The sequence below is a fragment of the Drosophila rhopaloa genome, unplaced genomic scaffold (assembly GCF_018152115.1).
Source record: "Drosophila rhopaloa isolate 14029-0021.01 unplaced genomic scaffold, ASM1815211v1 contig_115, whole genome shotgun sequence".
NCBI lineage: Eukaryota > Metazoa > Arthropoda > Insecta > Diptera > Drosophilidae > Drosophila > Drosophila rhopaloa.
Window position 1 is genome coordinate 12,922,200 of NW_025334990.1, and position 15,764 is coordinate 12,937,963.

Here is a 15,764-nt window from a genome sequence, read left to right on the forward strand (position 1 = left end):
CATGATGCACACTGCTGCGTTTTACCACCCAACCGCCCAACCACCCACCTATCCACCCACATTTCCCTTGAACAGCCTTGCGGATTCTCATTCCCCCCTGTGGTGGCTGAAATCCCCCTTCGCCCACCACTTCCTGCCAGAGTGAAGAGTGCTCCGCTTCTGATGATGGTTTCCTTCGCCTTTTTGAGCGCACATTTTGAGCATTTTATTTAATAAAAAGCAGTAGCAGCAGCAGCATCTGGTAATTAATTTTGACAGTGAACCTGGGCACGCGTCGCGGGCGCCCTGTGGCAGATATATATATGCGCGAATATATATCTCCCCTTCTCGGTTTCAGTTTCAGCCCTGTCTGTCTGTAATTAATTGTAAGCCGAGCTGGGCACTCACTCGCAATGAATCGGGTCAATTAATCGCAGCCCACTGCTCCTGTTTGCCTTTCCATCCGTCTCGTCTTAGGTAAACATATGTGTATGTGCACACGTGATGTTGACCTTATTGATCGCTGCCGAAATCGGAAATAGGTTTTCTCTCACTTGTTCGGCCAATCGCTGTGCAAGTGCATCTCCAGCAAGTGTTTGTCCAGCCGAGTGCCTGCCTTTCCCCGAGAGTCTGTTGGCCAAGTTCAATAAATGTTCGCCGAATTGGTTTGACAGAGTGAACTCCTGGCAACCGGAGTGCCGACCAAAGAGCTTTCCCCGGGGACTGTTGCAGGTTGTCGAGACGCTCGTTCGTGGCAACTCAAGAGGCATTGGGATTTGGATTGTCAATCAAATCAGTCTCGATTTGGCTCTTCAATTTTCAATTGCAGTGATTTTGGGAATCGGCTTATCAGTTGCTTTGGTAGTAATCCAGACTTTAATCCAGGCTTTAATTTATATAAATTCAATTTTCTTTTCTACTGGAATATTTTGTTTATGTTGAACGCTTCTCTTTAAAAATAATGCATTTTTTTGTTACAGTTATTTCTTTAAAACATTTTAAGCATTTATATTTATATTTGTTGCACTAGATTCTCAAAAAAAATATTTTTCTTAGGTCTGCAAAATGCAAGTATTTGTAATACCTGTTGCCCAAATTGCTTATAATTGAAATAACTTATTTTAAGGCTATACAAATTACAAACCATTTCTTGAAGATAATTTTACAAAAACTATACTTTAACTCCAATGTCTTTACTAAATCAAATAACGATTATATTTTGTCCTTGGTATTAAGAAATAATTTTATGACATCTACACAGGGTACAGGATATTTTTGTAGTGACCCAAAAAGGTAGTTCTCCCAATATCACGCATACGCCTGGTGAGCCCGACCAGTGTAGAACACGTATACCGACAGTTTTATGCCTTATTGATTGAACAGGACGAGATGGGAGGACTGGCAGCTATTTCCTTTTTACGGCCTGAGGTTGCTCTGGGGCTTGCTTTTTATGCCTAATTGATTTATTTTATGGTCAGCTGCGGCATAAATATTTATTGTCCATCCGTGTTTTTCCATTTCGTTTTTCTTTTTATCATTTTGCAGCAACTGCCCGCACGGAACGCCGTCGCGGGTGCCGTTGATAGCGAGTCCTTTGAGCGTGCCGCAGGACTCGGCCGCAGGACAACCAGGCCGCAGCCACGCCCCCCTTCACCGCCACCCGCTGCAACCGCTGGGCCGCAAGACGCTGCTGCTGACGCGTCGATGCCACAGACACGCCTCCGGAACTTTGTACGACAGCACGGCCAACAACACGGAGACCTCCGACGACGAGGAGTACATGCAGCACGGTAGCGAGCAGTTCGTGCTGAAGAAGCTTCGCTACCACTGCGACGCACAGGACTGCCGCGAGGCGCAGGACTCGGAGGACTCCGAGGACGACGAGGAGGCGGAGGGGGGACGGCAGGTGCCCATCAGCCTGGTGCTGCTCATCCTGGCCTGCTACATCTGCGTGGGCACCGTGATCTTTGCCCTCTGGGAGAACTGGTCGCTGGTGGATGGGGCCTACTTCTGCTTCGTGACCCTGTCGACCATTGGCTATGGCGATTTCGTGCCCGCTAGGAGTTTCAATGGACCGGAGCTGCAGCTGTACGCCTGCTGCGCCTACTTGCTGCTCGGCCTCGTCCTGGTGGCCATGTCCTTCAGCATCCTGGAGACGCAGCTCATGTGGAAGTGCAAGCGCATCGCCGTGCGACTGAAGTTGGCCCGCACGGATGCATAGTCCTCTATCCAAAACAATCGAATCTGCAATCCGAATGCTTGAATCTTAGGCTAAGTGTACTGTGTAATTAACCCAAAACTAGCCCATCTCAGTGTACATTTGTCTGCCTAGCGAAATAATGAGAGCTCGTATGTTGTCGGGAATTCAAGTGAATTTGTGTAAATAAACGGAATTTTTGGAATTTTCAAATTCTCTCAGCTTTTTTCTGGCGTTCAACAGCATTCAGGTAATCGGATACTGGGTCACAAACGTTTCTGGCATGCCAAATACTTGTCAAATATCATGTTTCCCTGATGGCCAAAAGTTTAGCAAATTTTCAGTGAAGCATAAATATTCGGCTCATCATGTCACCGTTTGCATCTGCTGAATTATGTGCAACCTAATCACATTAACATATATTATTGCCCACACTGCCGTAAAAAGCAAGGGATATTTATATTAATTCTGGCTGCGAACCCCGAAATGTTACAGGGCGAGGAGTAATAATCATAATACCTGCGTTTATTCCCGGTGGGTGTCAGCAAAAAAGCATCAAGTTTCATGCAAAACACACAAACTCCTGAAACATTGCCCCAAAAAAAACACACACACGTACTGAAACTTGGAGCGTTCATCATCTTTCCAAGGCATTGGGCGCATACAAAGTGTGCTTGGAGTGGCGCATAAATTTCAAAGTGCCACGCGTCATCAAAATCAAATGCCAGCCGCAGTCAACTTGGCCAAGGACCTCCAACCCCCCCCCCCCTCCTTATATACAGTGTAGTAGATCCCTTCGAGGTTACGAGACTTGTCAGCGGCAATGGAACGAATGCCAGGCCAAGCGGCAAAAAGATGTGCCCCAAAATCAATTGATATGACATCAAATCGAATTTATAATTCTTTCTCTTTTCGGCCCCTAAAAGCAGCGTTTATCCGATGACTTGTTTATGTTTGTGTCTCAATTGGCTTTGATGCTTCCGGCTTACAAATTCACGCACGCTTTCACCGGAGAAAAAAAGTTAAAACCCGGAGGGTCCTTCATTTCTAAGGATGCTTCATTGGCTCTAAGTAAATGGTATTTTTTGGGGGAAGCATTTGGAAATGAGATTCCCATAAGTTAAGCCGAACTGACAATCACCTCATATTTAATTTGCCTAAATAATTTATTCCTTGTTAATAGTTAGGTACAAGAATATCGCTACTTGGAAGGCATCAAGTGGAGACTTATCACCCGTGTCCATGCCACAATCACATTTAGTTTCGATGCTTTGGTCGCTGGGGACTCGTGCTGGCGATGGAGCTGATATCGGACACATTATCCCTGGCCACCTGTCCGCGCTTCTCGTCCAGATCGACCACGTGGATGTCGAAGCTGGAATTGCCGGATGGCACACCATCTGAGGTACGATTGCTACTCTCAACGGAGAAGGGTGTGCGGGTGGTTGATGTGCCCTTAAAGGTGGATGGAGGAGCAACAACTGGGGCTAAAGGTGCTGATTTCTTGGGAGGAGCACTAGCAGTAGTTGAGTTTGCTATTAGTTTGCTGGGGCACAACTGCAGCTCCCGGTTCCTCAGTGCACTACGGCCAGGAGTGGGACCCGGAGTGGGAGCTGGTGAGGATTTCCTGCCGATCTTTAGCTCGGGAGCCGTGAGGGATCTCACATTATTGGCTGCCATTGCCCGAGCGGGCACGGACTTAATTGGCGGTCGCCAGATGGGTTTCACCTTAGGTCTTTCACTGTCGCTAATCTCCGCACTGATTTGGTTGAGCAGCTCCAGCAAAGTGCTCGTCTTCTCGTCCTCGAACTCGATTCGAATGGGCGACTCCCGACCGGAGGAACAGCCCGGATTGAGCATTATAAGCCTGGGATAGGGGAAGATTTAAAGAGATTTTAGCCATGATTTGGAGTCCATACCTCTTGGCCTCCTCGATGGCCCTGCCCAGATTCTGGAGGTTCTTGCGCTCGTTCTTGGTGCTGCGACCTATTTGGGAGTCCTGGGCAGCACGGAGCACCATGTTCCACTTGTGGGCGGTGGACTGCAGCAGGACGGTGCGGGCCACCCGCTGGAACCGCTCCCTGGCGGACTCCTTCTCCGGCTTCGAGGGTATGGACTCCACCTTGATCTCACGCATTTCTCCCGGGCCGTTGACATTCTCGCAGCTGCTTTGCATCGGCGCCACTTGGAAGCCCTTCATCAGCCGCCGTTCCCAGACTTTTATTCGCCGAGGACGTCGCTCTAAAAAATTGGGTATTGTGAAAGCCATAAATGATTGGGAATAAACCTGCTCTTACGCCTCTCCTTTTTGTTGGCCGAGGAGACATCCATGCCGCTGTTCTCGAAGATCTCCAGCATTTCGTAACGCATCGTGTTGATGTCACTCTTCACCTCGTTAATATCGTCCTCCGATACAGGATTATCCTCGAACTTGCGATGCATGGCGGCCACATATCGCCATACCAGGGAGCGCATTATGTTGTCATACTTGCTGAATTGCTCCTGTTCCTGTCGTTTCTGCTGAAATCGAAAGCAGTTAGGTTTAGTCCCTCCATTGGTAATTTTTATTGTATGATAAGTGATTTTTACAATTGAAAATAACACCCTTAACAAACCTAAAGAAAACCTAAAGAAATATATAGTTTTAGTATGCTATATTTTCATAACACTTTTGTTGGTCTATTCCCAACATGTTCCAGTTTTTAGACCACAATAAAAAAACTTTAAAATTGTCAGTTATTAAGTTATTAAACTAACGTTAAATAAAAAAAAAAATTTACAATTCTTCTTTTAACTAAAATAATTCCGATCTTGGCTTTACTTATTTTGTTGATTTTCAAAAGGAAAGAAAATCGAAGAGTATACATTAAGTTTCAAGTTAGCAGTAACTTTATCATTATTTTTGGTACAACAATTCTTGAATTTATTTTTTTCAGTAAATATTATATAGTCGAAGTGTTTTTATTTCCTATTTTTTTCGGGCTATCATACGGGATAGGATCTCCTCAGACTCACCTTAGAGCGCTGGCGATCGATGGTCTTGCTGGACTTGCGGAACACCCTGATGAGCCACTTGACGGAGGGCAGGACGTTGAAGGGCGGCGGCAGGGTGGCGCTGTCCTCGAAGTAACTCATCCACAGCTTGGTGCGGGCGAACTTCCACTCGGTGTCCGAGTGCTCCTGCAAAAACAATCCTCTTACCTTAGCCTAACCCCAAACAGACAGGGAAATGCAAACTTACATCAATCATGGCATACGAATTGGACATCATGGCGATGAGCAGATTAAGCAGCACAATCACGTTGATGACGCTGTACGAGCCGAACATGAGCAGTCCCCAGAATCGCGTATACGACTTGATGCCACTCAGCTCGAAGTCATCCAGCCCGACCATCCCGAAGCTGGCCCAAAACAGCGACTGCGAGGACTCGAACAGGCTGCGCGGGACAAGGACATTGAATTAGCGCAATGAGTGGGCAGCTGGCCGCAGGATAATTGGCCTGCTGACTGGACTTACTTGCCAAAGCGGCGCCACTTCATGCAGGACTCCCCGTGCGAACCCCAATCCGCCTCCCCACCGGGAAGGACATAACATTTGCTCTTCTCCAAAGCGGCAAAGTACCAGAGCAGCTGGTTGAGTCCGCAGGCGAAGGCGAACAGCACCAGGGTGTAGATGAAGAAGAACTTCACTATGTCGATGACCATACGGCCCAGGGAGATCTGCAGCGGACCCAGATGCGGATTAATGCTGAACAGATGGACCAGCTTCAACGCGGAGAAGACATTGGCCGCCGCGAAGAGTCCTTCGGCAATTAGTTGGGGATCAAAGTCGTGCCACTTTTCGCGGGGTATATAGGCCATTTGCGGATCCTTGGCTATTTCCGTGGCCTGTTGGATGTAGGCAAAGGCTCTGGAAAGTAGAAATGGAAGTGACTACCTTGTTGTCACAGAATACCCATCCCAACTCACCTCAAACACATCACACTCACATAGAGACTGTTGCGCAGGAAGTCGATGAAGTTCCACATGTTACGCAAATAGCTCTTCATGCCCACGGCAAATATCTCCTGCACCTCCTCCCACACGAAGCCAATCACGTAGAGCACCACGATGAGCTCCAGCTTGGTGGGCGCCTGGCCACGCTGACGCAGCTCCTGCTCCACCAGCTCCTTTTTCATCCTCGCCGTTCCGAAGATGCGCACAAAGTCATCGTCTGCCCGCTGCGATACCAGAATCAAGATGACTGCAAAGCAAACAACAATGACTCCACAGCTTGGAATGTTATCATAAAAGGTGCTGGATAGGGATGTCTTTTTCGAACGAAAAAGCATCCCCAAGAAAAGTTATTCATTCCCTGCAGTTCTGGAAGTCTTTCATGGCAATTGATGTCAGCATAGTCTGTACCTATTTTACTTTGAGTTTAATTTTATAATGCCTAAAGGTATTATAGGTTCAGGTGTATAAAACTTTATGAAAATTAAATAATTAACTAGTCAATAATATATTAATACTTAAAGCTTACTATTGTTTTATTTTGTTCGGCTTCTATGTTGTTTTATTAGATACAGTTCATATACATTTATGAACAAGCGACAAAAATGTATTTTAAGTACTTTAAGGAATCCATTTTAAATATCTAAAGTATTTGGCTGCCTTTGCATATTTGTTTTATTTTAAAAATCATAAAAACATAATGGTAAATTGTAATCCCCCCGAGGGTACCTATCTATCGCATCTGACCGAGCACCTCGACCCCCTTAAATCGAGCCCGTGTAGTTTGCTCTGGGCACCACAGTCGACATACTCACACAGGAAGAACAAATAGGAGGAGGCATGGATCAGGAATTTCATAAAGGGCTTTCGCATCAATTGGCCCGTCCGGCAATTCGGGGCGCACATGTAGATGAGGCAGTAGACTGGGAAGAGGACGGCCACCTGGCCGATGCAGATGACTTTGTCAACAATGCTCTTGCGCCGGAATCCGGGGAGCCCGTCATACCAAATCGAGGACAGTAATTGTTGGATGTTCGAGTGCGCAACGAACTGCCAGCGGGGGAAAATGGGTTATTTTAGCAGGCAGGAAACGGGGCAAAGGCACATTCTGGAAATACCTTCTTCTGCTTGTAGGAAATGGCCTGCACCAGGCGGGTCAAACTCATCCGGTCACCCGGCTCATAGCTCGACATCTGCGGATCATAGTTCAGGATGATGGCCAGCTCGTTGGAGGTCCGCGTCTGATCCAGCAGGTCCACGGCAAACTTCTGGCACTGCCTCCGCAGGTCCATGTACTCCGCCTTGCACTCCTGCTCGGTGAGGGCCAGGTTCCTCAGTTCCCAGGACAACTGGAAGGCGGTGAGGATGGGGTCGTTGGAGGTGAGGCAGATCAGCGAGGGACTGCACAGCGCCCGGTAGATGTTCACTCTGGACAGGGAGTGCCTCAGAGAGTCCTCCGCGGTCAGGCGGACACACTCCTCACAACCGCAACTGCCGGGGATTATATTTACTTGGGTTAAATATCGGTGGGTATATTACATATCTTTTTAGCGTACCGTATATCATGTGGCACGGGCACTGCTGCTCCGCGATCCAACAGAATTCGCAGTATCTCAAAGTTATTCTTGTGGGCGGCCAGCATTAAAGGTGTGACATCCGGCGCAAACATCGCTGTATTGATGTCCACCTTTTGCCAACTCTAGGGGAAGAAAGGTAAAGGTAAATTCCCTTATGAAAAATGCCGAAATCAGGAAAAAACAATTTTTATTTCGGTTTTTTAATCAAAACTCTGGGAAATAATGGCCCATTGTTGGAATGTCATACCTCGTTGAATTCATTATAAAATTTCCTATCGAGTGGCATTTACAGCTCAAAAATTTAATTTTGGTCGATTTTTCGCAAAAATGATAATGTAACCCCTTATAAAAAATGCGGAAATCCGAAAATCCGGAAAAATCCACTTTTTTCTCGGTTTTTTAATCAAAACTCTGGGAAATAATGGTCCAATGTTGGAATGTTATACCTCGTTTAATTCATTATAAAATTTCCTATCGAGTGGCATTTACAGCTCAAAAATTTTATATTGGTCTATTTTTCGTCAACAATGCTGAAATCCGGAGATCCGGAAAAATTAACTTTTTTCTCAGTTTTTCGATGAAAACCCTCGGAAATAATGGTCACATGTTGGAATGGCATACCCTGTTGAATTCGTTATAAAATTTCCAATCGAATGGCATCCACAGCTCAAAATTTTTAATTTGTTCGGTTTTTCGCCAAAAATGACAATGTAACCCCTTATAAAAAATGCGGAAATCGGTCAAAAAATAAATTTTTCCAAATCGACCTGGAATTAATAGTATAGGTCCTTAGCTGCACAAAACAGTCTTTCTTTTGGCTGTGCTCCTTATTTTGGCGAAGTTATAACAAAAAAGCCTCTCAAAATTAATATTTTTTGACCAAAATTATAAAATAACAGTTTCAGTGTTTTTATCAAATTAATGGAAAAATGTTGGAATTCCATACCTCCTTATTAAGCTCCCAATCAATTAACTGCAAGGTTTATAAAATTTCGAATTGCTAAAGTAAGCTTCCGTTATTGTTGTTATGTACTTTTTACTTTAAGTTAAGAATTGTGAGTGGATTAAAAGAATTTACTTCACATAGTGCGTAATATAATATATCAATACATTTTTACTTATTCCGATATTATTCTTCATACTTTTCGCATTTGCTATCTTGACAGAGCTACTGTTTATCAATCTCGGCGGCCGACGGCCCCAAAAAGGACCCGAAACATTTCTAGGACTGTTCGAAGTCCCACTCCAAGTGCGTTGTCTTCATCGCTTGTGGATGTTATTAAGCCTGTTAAACGTTTTATTGCATATGCGCTACAATAGTAATTTTCACGCTCCAACAGCGCTCAATGGCTGCCTAATGAAGCGTGCCTGTGTGCATAAATATGAGCCCGACAGAGGCCCAGACGACTTTATTTGCAATAAGCGTAAACCTTATACAGGGGAGGTACTCCCATACTGGATGTCCTGGGGGTGGAGGGGTCCTTGGTCGTTGGCCGCTTATCGCACACTCCCAATCACTCGAGAGTTGAGATGCTGCGAGTACGTGCCCAATGGCGAAGATGATCCCGATGGGTGGCACCCCCCCCCCCCCCCACTCCAAACACCCAGAGCCCCTCACACGGAAACTGATTAAAATCGTGTTAGCTTCAACTTACCCGGCCTAAACCGCCCACGGACGATAATGTGGGCCACAAATTAGCTGAGCACAGCAGACAAAACAAAGGACACACAGTGAGAAAAAATAACTGGGCTTCTACTTGCCAAAAACAATGACTAGGGTATTTAACAGAAAAATAAATCATGTCATTTTGAATGATAACAATGAATATGACTTCTAAGCTAATAAATTAATAAAGTTTATATTATTTGGTATACATTTTGGCTTTACTTTGAAATTTTATTATTAGAACTTTTAGCAAGGTAAATCTTTTCTGTAAATACATTTCCATTTTCATTTCAGTCCTGTTCTTAATATCTAGTCGTAACTAAAATAAACTAAATCAAAGGCTTCCTGTATAAAACAACAAAGTGGTCCAAATCTTTAATTAATTTTGTAATTATTAACGGAAAACAAAAAAGAGAAAAAATAACACAAACAATATAGCACTAACACAATTTCCAATTTCAATATATGTTAATAAATGATCAGAGAAGTTGGAATGGATAGTAAGTTTTGAAGGGTAAAATCCTGGACGCATTTTCCTACCTCCTCCCGAATTTCAATTGACACTCATGCCAAATATTTTCTCCCAGTGCCTTCGTTTGACTTACGTATTGCTCGCCCTCCTTGTAGATGAGCTCCTCGTGCTCGAGCAGGAGCTCCACAGCCTCGACGAACTCCGCATTGATGGCATGGAGCAGGGCGTCCTTGGTCTCCACCCCCATGATGACGAGCAGCTCGACCATCTCCAGGTTCTCGTTGTCTATCGCCAGGGTGAGGGCCCGACGGCCCAAGGGGTCCATGCAGTTGATGTTGATGTGCTGATGGCGCAGCGCCTTCTGCAGGATCCTGCAATTATTGGAATTTACTTAATAAAGGGGGTGGCATTGCTGCTAATTGGAGCGAGCTCCGCAATAACTTTTCCTTTTTGTTATTTTTGGGGTGGAGTTTCCCCCGTTCCCAATTTCCTCTGTCAAGTCAAAAGTTGAACCCAAAGTTTCTAATTACATCGCGGCCGCGGCCAACAAAAAACTTTGCCAATCAATCGGGTGCCAAAAAAAGGAACTCATATCGATTCTGTTTGTCCAGCTGGCAGAAAAGCCAGAAATGAAAAGAAAAAACTCCAACTTAGGTTATGTATATACTTATTTTTCCAACACTGCTAGGCGATTAATCGGAATCTAGTTACCCTGGAAGTGGACTGTCATAATTTGTTGTCATCTGCCAGCCAATATAGGAGAAAATCTTTCATTTTACGATCGTTCGTCAACATAAATTGTTGTACAAAATTCAAAGAAGATACGGAATCGGCTTTTCAAGACGCGATTACAGTGATTACACACCACTCCCAACATTAGGCGATTAAATTATTCGTAAGTTCCCAACGCCTCTCCAAATGGAAGCCGCCGAGGGTCAAAGTTTGGTCATCAAAATGGCCCAGAAGAACAAGGGTGAGCATTTTGTTTTGGGGAGGAGTGCAATGGAGATACACTACAATTCTAAACAAATCCAATAGAGACCCAAACGGTGAAGCTGATGGCCGGTGGCGGACTGGCCAACAACTGGTTTGCCCCGGCGGCGGCCTATGGGGCACCTCAAGGAGGCGGTCCATTTGGGGCCAATTCGATGGTCCATTCGCCGACCATTCCGCACCACGCCGTGTCGTGCCAGTTCTACATGGATCGCGAGGAGCAGCTGTATCGCCGCGCCTGCCAGATGAAGGGCATCCGGGTGGAGCGGATGAACGAGATCCGCGAGGAGGAGGACGACTCGAACGGATCGGAGGAGGAGCCCTCGAAGGGCATCCGATATCGCTACACCCTGGACGAGATGAAAAGCTACAATCCGTACCGTTTTATCAACTTTTAGGTGTTCCCCGATCGCCAGAACCATCGCCATCGCCGCCACATTCCCATTCCCACCCACATCGCATCGCCAGTCCTCGTACTTCCAGGTAGAATCACTTAGCTCCAGCTTTAGGATTAGCACCAGTATCCGTATCAGTACCAGTATCAGTACCAGTAACAGCCTCACCACATTCCACACAAGATGCGAGTCTGTGGCGACACCATGCATGCCTCCAAACCGAAAAGGGAACCACAACAGGAACAAGGACACCGCACACCACACATTTACTTGTTGTTACCATTTCGCCAAACAGATGAAAACAATAAAGAATTGTTCATAAACGACATACAGGCATGTCAAGCAAAACTTAATCTTTGATTTTTGGGGGGTTTTAATGTAGAGGGATTTTTTATACAATTATGATATAGATTTTTATTACACTATTTTTAAACAGGTTGAATTAAAAAATTAACTAGCTAGGTTTTAAACAAGTTTATTTGACTGCGTTTGAATAAAAATACTTTGCATAATTTAAATCCATATTAAAAATGTAAAATAAAGCGTTTTAAAAATGAACTTTATCGAGACACCTCAAGACTGTGCCTTTTCTCATATTCATTGCCAGCAAACGAAATTAGTTGTACATTTTTAAAGTAAAGCCGTAAACGAGCGTAAAGTATCTGGGGTGTGAGTCGTCGTATTGCTTATTAAGTGGCATGTAGGATACGAGTTAGGTAACCATTTGAGGCCCGCAGGCGTTGGTGGGCTGTGCAAATAATTGAAACCACCACCAGCTCCACATACAAACATCCGAAGGTGGTTCCCAAAGGGATTTGCGCTACCTGAGCGGCCCAACCCAGTCATCACCTGTGCTTCCCCTGGCGATGCCACCAATGGAACCACCATGATACCCCGTGAAAACCGTGGAGTTGTGGATTAGAAGAAGGAATATATATAGTCACAGAAATTGAATAAGAGTAATTTAAATATTTTGGAAAAATAAGTTCTTAAGTTATAGGTATTGATTAACACAATACAAAAGGTAAAAACTAGTTTTTAAATTTAAGATTTTGTCTTATTAAACCAGAAGTTAAGTACAGTAAATTCCTACAACTATATTTAAATGTTTGAGAAGCCTTCTTTATAAATATTCTGCGATTTATAATTAGCAAGTTGTTATTTTAAGCTATAAATAAAAACTTGTTCATTATAAATTGCAGAAAAAATATATAGAATGAAAGCTTTCTGAAAGAAGCACGTAAAACATATTAGAAAAGTTCTTCTAAAATAAACTTATATCTCATTCTATAAATTTGTATCAAATATAAAATGCTTATCTTTAAATTATCAATATTTAATATGAAGCCATATTTATTTAATATCATAACAAGATAAACCTTCTATTTGAATTTTAGTAGGCAATATTAGTTCGTAAAAATAAAATTTTTTTAACCAATAAGCAAATTGTGAAACTACAAGTTTCCAGTTGTCAATTGATCAGGGAAACTAATTCAGTATTTCTTTCTGCAAGTGTATCCTTATCTTTCGGGATCTGATATCCCCTGCATTTGTTTAATCGGCATTGGGGACGTAAAAAGCGGTACTCACCTGCGCACATTCGGCATATCGCCGCGCTCGACTGCCAGCAGGAACTTCTTCTCCTCGAGGAGCAAAGGTTCCGGTAATCCCAGCGGCACACAGCACCCGCCCACCGATTTGGGGGCGGAGGAGTCGTTGCCGCCAGACGATACCTGGCATATTTTAAACAGACAGGTGAGTACGGGTAACACACACACACACACACATGTACCTACACGAGTGTGTGGCGGGGAAATCGTGTTTGCGGAATTGCAAATAAATAAAAAATAAACATACAAGAAAATTAAGTGCAAAGTGGAGGATGCTGGGCTGATTGTCTGGCTTCCATCTAAATGGCAGGGCAGCGTTTAAGGTAAGCATCGTTTAAGCTAATGCTGGGACAGCTACTTTGAGAGGTGCCACATTCTTTTTTTGGTTCTTGATCGACTCTGGTTTTCTACTTACGCCCGTTGGCAGCTTCTTTTTGCGACCCATTCCGGGGTTTATACACTTCACTTAACAGAAAGCCGAGAGTAATTAATATTCCATGTACTGTACTTCGCACTGTGTCCAGGGTTCAGAGTTCACAACTCAGAGCTCAGAATTCAGAACTCCGGCGCCATGTCGCAGGGCTTAGCACACAGGCATTGAAAACTGCACGATATTTACATATAGTAGGTATAGTACATATATATTTATATACACAATGGCTAAGCCAAAAAAGTCCAATACTAAGCCGGGCCAAATGCAACTTTCAAGTTGATTTTGCTTTTATAGTTATGTCCCACTGAGTCTGTGTGTGTGTCTGTGTGTGTTTGCTGGTTTTTGACTTGGTTTATGGTTTCTGGTTTCCGGCCAGCAAAAAGTTTATATTTAAGCTGTTTATAATGTTTATTTTTTTGCGTTGGCCAAGCTCTGACTAAGCCCTTTTTAAGAGCCAACTGCCTGGGAAAGATTTAAGTATTTGCAAATTTCGTGAGTTGATTAGGGATTGTGTTCACATTTTCCTGACTTTTCACACGAAACTCAAAGGCAACACTAATGGCATTTTCGCCAGCACTTATTTCACTACTTATTGTTCAATCACATTTTCTGTTTTGATTTACATTTTCTAAATGGGAAAAACATTTCCAAATGCATTTATTAGCCACTGCCAGCTGCAATTTTTATTAATATTTGGGGTTCTCGTTTGATTGTTTACCTCACCGCCAATCGGTTTCCCATTAGAAATAATTTTCAGCAATTCTTTGCCACACAATATTTCCCTCGACCCCGACTACAAATATTTGTATTTTTTTCGCTGCTCCTCTCCGCATGTGTGAACAATGCCCAAATGAATATTTAAGAATATTTTTTTCGGTAATCCGCAAAGAAAAAATGCATCCCGTCTACATGCTTTTGCTTTAAACTGGCTTTATGCTCCTGCGGATGCGGATGTTGCAGATGCATTTAAAAGTGTTTGGGCTGGTCATAAAAAATGCAAGTGCTTTGCATATGCGGCAAGAAAAAATGGTAACCCATCATGGGAGTTGTTCCATAAAAAAATACTTCCGCTCCGGACAAAAGGTTGTCCTGGCTGCCACAGTAGCCGGCCGATGGTGCATTGTTTAATTAACTTAATAGAAATATAAGTGCGGAGGACAGGTGAATGTACAGACGGACATAAAAATGTCACAATAAATTCGGTTTTATCTCCCACTTCATGGGAAGCGTTTATTAATGGATTTATAGCTGTTCGCCAGAAGCAAATGCACTGGAGAAAATGGATTTTTTGGAGTAAAGAAATTGAAATATATTTGTCACCAAATAAAACCACATCCGCATAATAGACTAATACCTAATTTATCTAATTAAAATTCCAAACAGTTAATTTGACTTTAATGTAAATTGTAATATAAGTTCACAGTATTTCTTTCCGTGTACACCCCTCATTTTAGGCAATCGAAGTATCATAATACTGTCACAAGAGAACCGGAGTTCATTAAAACTGAAGCGAATTCCAAATAGTTTATACAGAACATAAAAACCAAGAGCTTATCACGATGGCAGTCAAGTTTAAACGAGAACTCCTTTAGTCACAGACCTGGCCACAAAACCCGGCACACACAGTCACACACAGTCGCAAACTTCACAATCATGGGAGCTGGAGCACAATGAATGAAGGATATAACTACATAATTCAGCTGGCTCACGGACTGCACTTAAGCCACTTATAACCGTACGGATACGTACTTCTTGCATTCCGGCACATAAAAACGTGTGCAATTGTTCAACTCGGTGGCACAATGGACGTTGAAATTTCATGTGACCGGCTTAGGTGAGGGACTAAGAATATGAATTGTATGTGTATATATTTTATAACAATACGTTGAGGCACCGAACGGACAGAGGAGTCACTTGATTCTCTACAATATGTTGTATTTTATTTTTTTCTTTTATATTTTATATATAATTTTTTTGGTTTTGGTTTTTAGTTTTTTTTTTCATTTAAGGTAAACCCCGCCGAGTTACAGCGCGCGACGCACCGCGAACGTGTGGCACCTGCGAAATTTACACGCTGCGACTAACGCGCAGAAATTTATACCTTTCCCGAGGGCCGAGCCGCGTTGTGGCTAATTTAATTAGACTAAAACGTCAAATATTTGTCAGCCAGCGCATAGATATAGATACACCTGGAGGTTGTCCCTACAAGTGGCGCTGGATATATGTATATATATATATGTGTATGATATGTATGAATGGCGAGGGGTCGAAGGCTGTCCCTTGGCGAATAGATACAGTATCAACAAGTTTTCGCCAGGTTCCCTAAGGGGATTAGGACCCAAACATGCAGAAGAAGACAAGGTTGGGGACACGATTCAGACGGCGACTGTCGGCAATTGAATTACAACTAATTTGCCGTGATTTGATTTGTGCTGTGCCAGCTACAACT

General features: G+C 43.6%; 3 protein-coding genes across 7 annotated transcripts in view; 2 read left to right on the top strand and 1 right to left on the bottom strand.

Moving 5' to 3' along the window:
* Window positions 1-2,391, top strand: part of LOC108040864 (ataxin-2 homolog) — a 29,853-nt gene extending 27,462 nt beyond the window's left edge. Inside the window, 1 exon segment of the mRNA XM_017118518.1 lies at window positions 1,525-2,391. Within this exon segment, the coding sequence (XP_016974007.1) occupies window positions 1,525-2,200 (676 nt within the window). The 3' untranslated portion in view covers window positions 2,201-2,391.
* A 916-nt stretch (window positions 2,392-3,307) lies between these two features.
* On the bottom strand, window positions 3,308-15,373 carry LOC108040881 (transient-receptor-potential-like protein). Of its 5 annotated transcripts, none has more exons than XM_017118543.2 (14): window positions 15,200-15,373; window positions 13,298-13,486; window positions 12,863-13,005; window positions 10,018-10,255; window positions 7,726-7,868; window positions 7,288-7,660; window positions 6,985-7,219; window positions 6,146-6,419; window positions 5,694-6,086; window positions 5,418-5,613; window positions 5,192-5,356; window positions 4,474-4,696; window positions 4,096-4,417; window positions 3,308-4,043 (listed from the first exon to the last, which is right to left on the bottom strand). In XM_017118543.2, exons 2-14 carry the CDS (start codon window positions 13,325-13,327, stop codon window positions 3,434-3,436), a joined length of 3,345 nt encoding a protein of 1,114 aa, XP_016974032.1. In that variant the 5' UTR covers window positions 13,328-13,486; window positions 15,200-15,373; the 3' UTR covers window positions 3,308-3,433. The 5 variants fall into 5 exon arrangements, with proteins under 5 accessions (XP_016974032.1, XP_016974033.1, XP_016974030.1 ...); XM_017118544.2 differs by having other exon boundaries at window positions 4,474-4,693; window positions 15,065-15,373; XM_017118541.2 differs by having other exon boundaries at window positions 15,065-15,373.
* LOC108040882 lies at window positions 10,623-11,620 on the top strand. Its single transcript, XM_017118545.2, has 2 exons — window positions 10,623-10,857; window positions 10,923-11,620. Exons 1-2 carry the CDS (start codon window positions 10,803-10,805, stop codon window positions 11,273-11,275), a joined length of 408 nt encoding a protein of 135 aa, XP_016974034.1. The 5' UTR covers window positions 10,623-10,802; the 3' UTR covers window positions 11,276-11,620.
* Window positions 15,374-15,764: the final 391 nt, after the last annotated feature.

What these genes read in the sequence shown, in the direction of transcription:
- LOC108040882 (XM_017118545.2), top strand. Translation starts at nt 10,803, where the DNA reads ATGGAAGCCGCCGAGGGTCAAAGTTTGGTCATCAAAATGGCCCAGAAG. An exon ending in AATGGCCCAGAAGAACAAGG is followed by an intron (nt 10,858 to 10,922) that starts GTGAGCATTTTG and finishes CAAATCCAATAG; the next exon opens with AGACCCAAACGGTGAAGCTG.
- LOC108040881 (XM_017118539.2), bottom strand. Translation starts at nt 15,136, where the DNA reads ATGAAATTTCAACGTCCATTGTGCCACCGAGTTGAACAATTGCACACG. An exon ending in CCCGTGCCACATGATATACG is followed by an intron (nt 7,661 to 7,725) that starts GTACGCTAAAAA and finishes AATCCCCGGCAG; the next exon opens with TTGCGGTTGTGAGGAGTGTG. An exon ending in GGCCAACAAAAAGGAGAGGC is followed by an intron (nt 4,418 to 4,473) that starts GTAAGAGCAGGT and finishes CCAATTTTTTAG; the next exon opens with AGCGACGTCCTCGGCGAATA.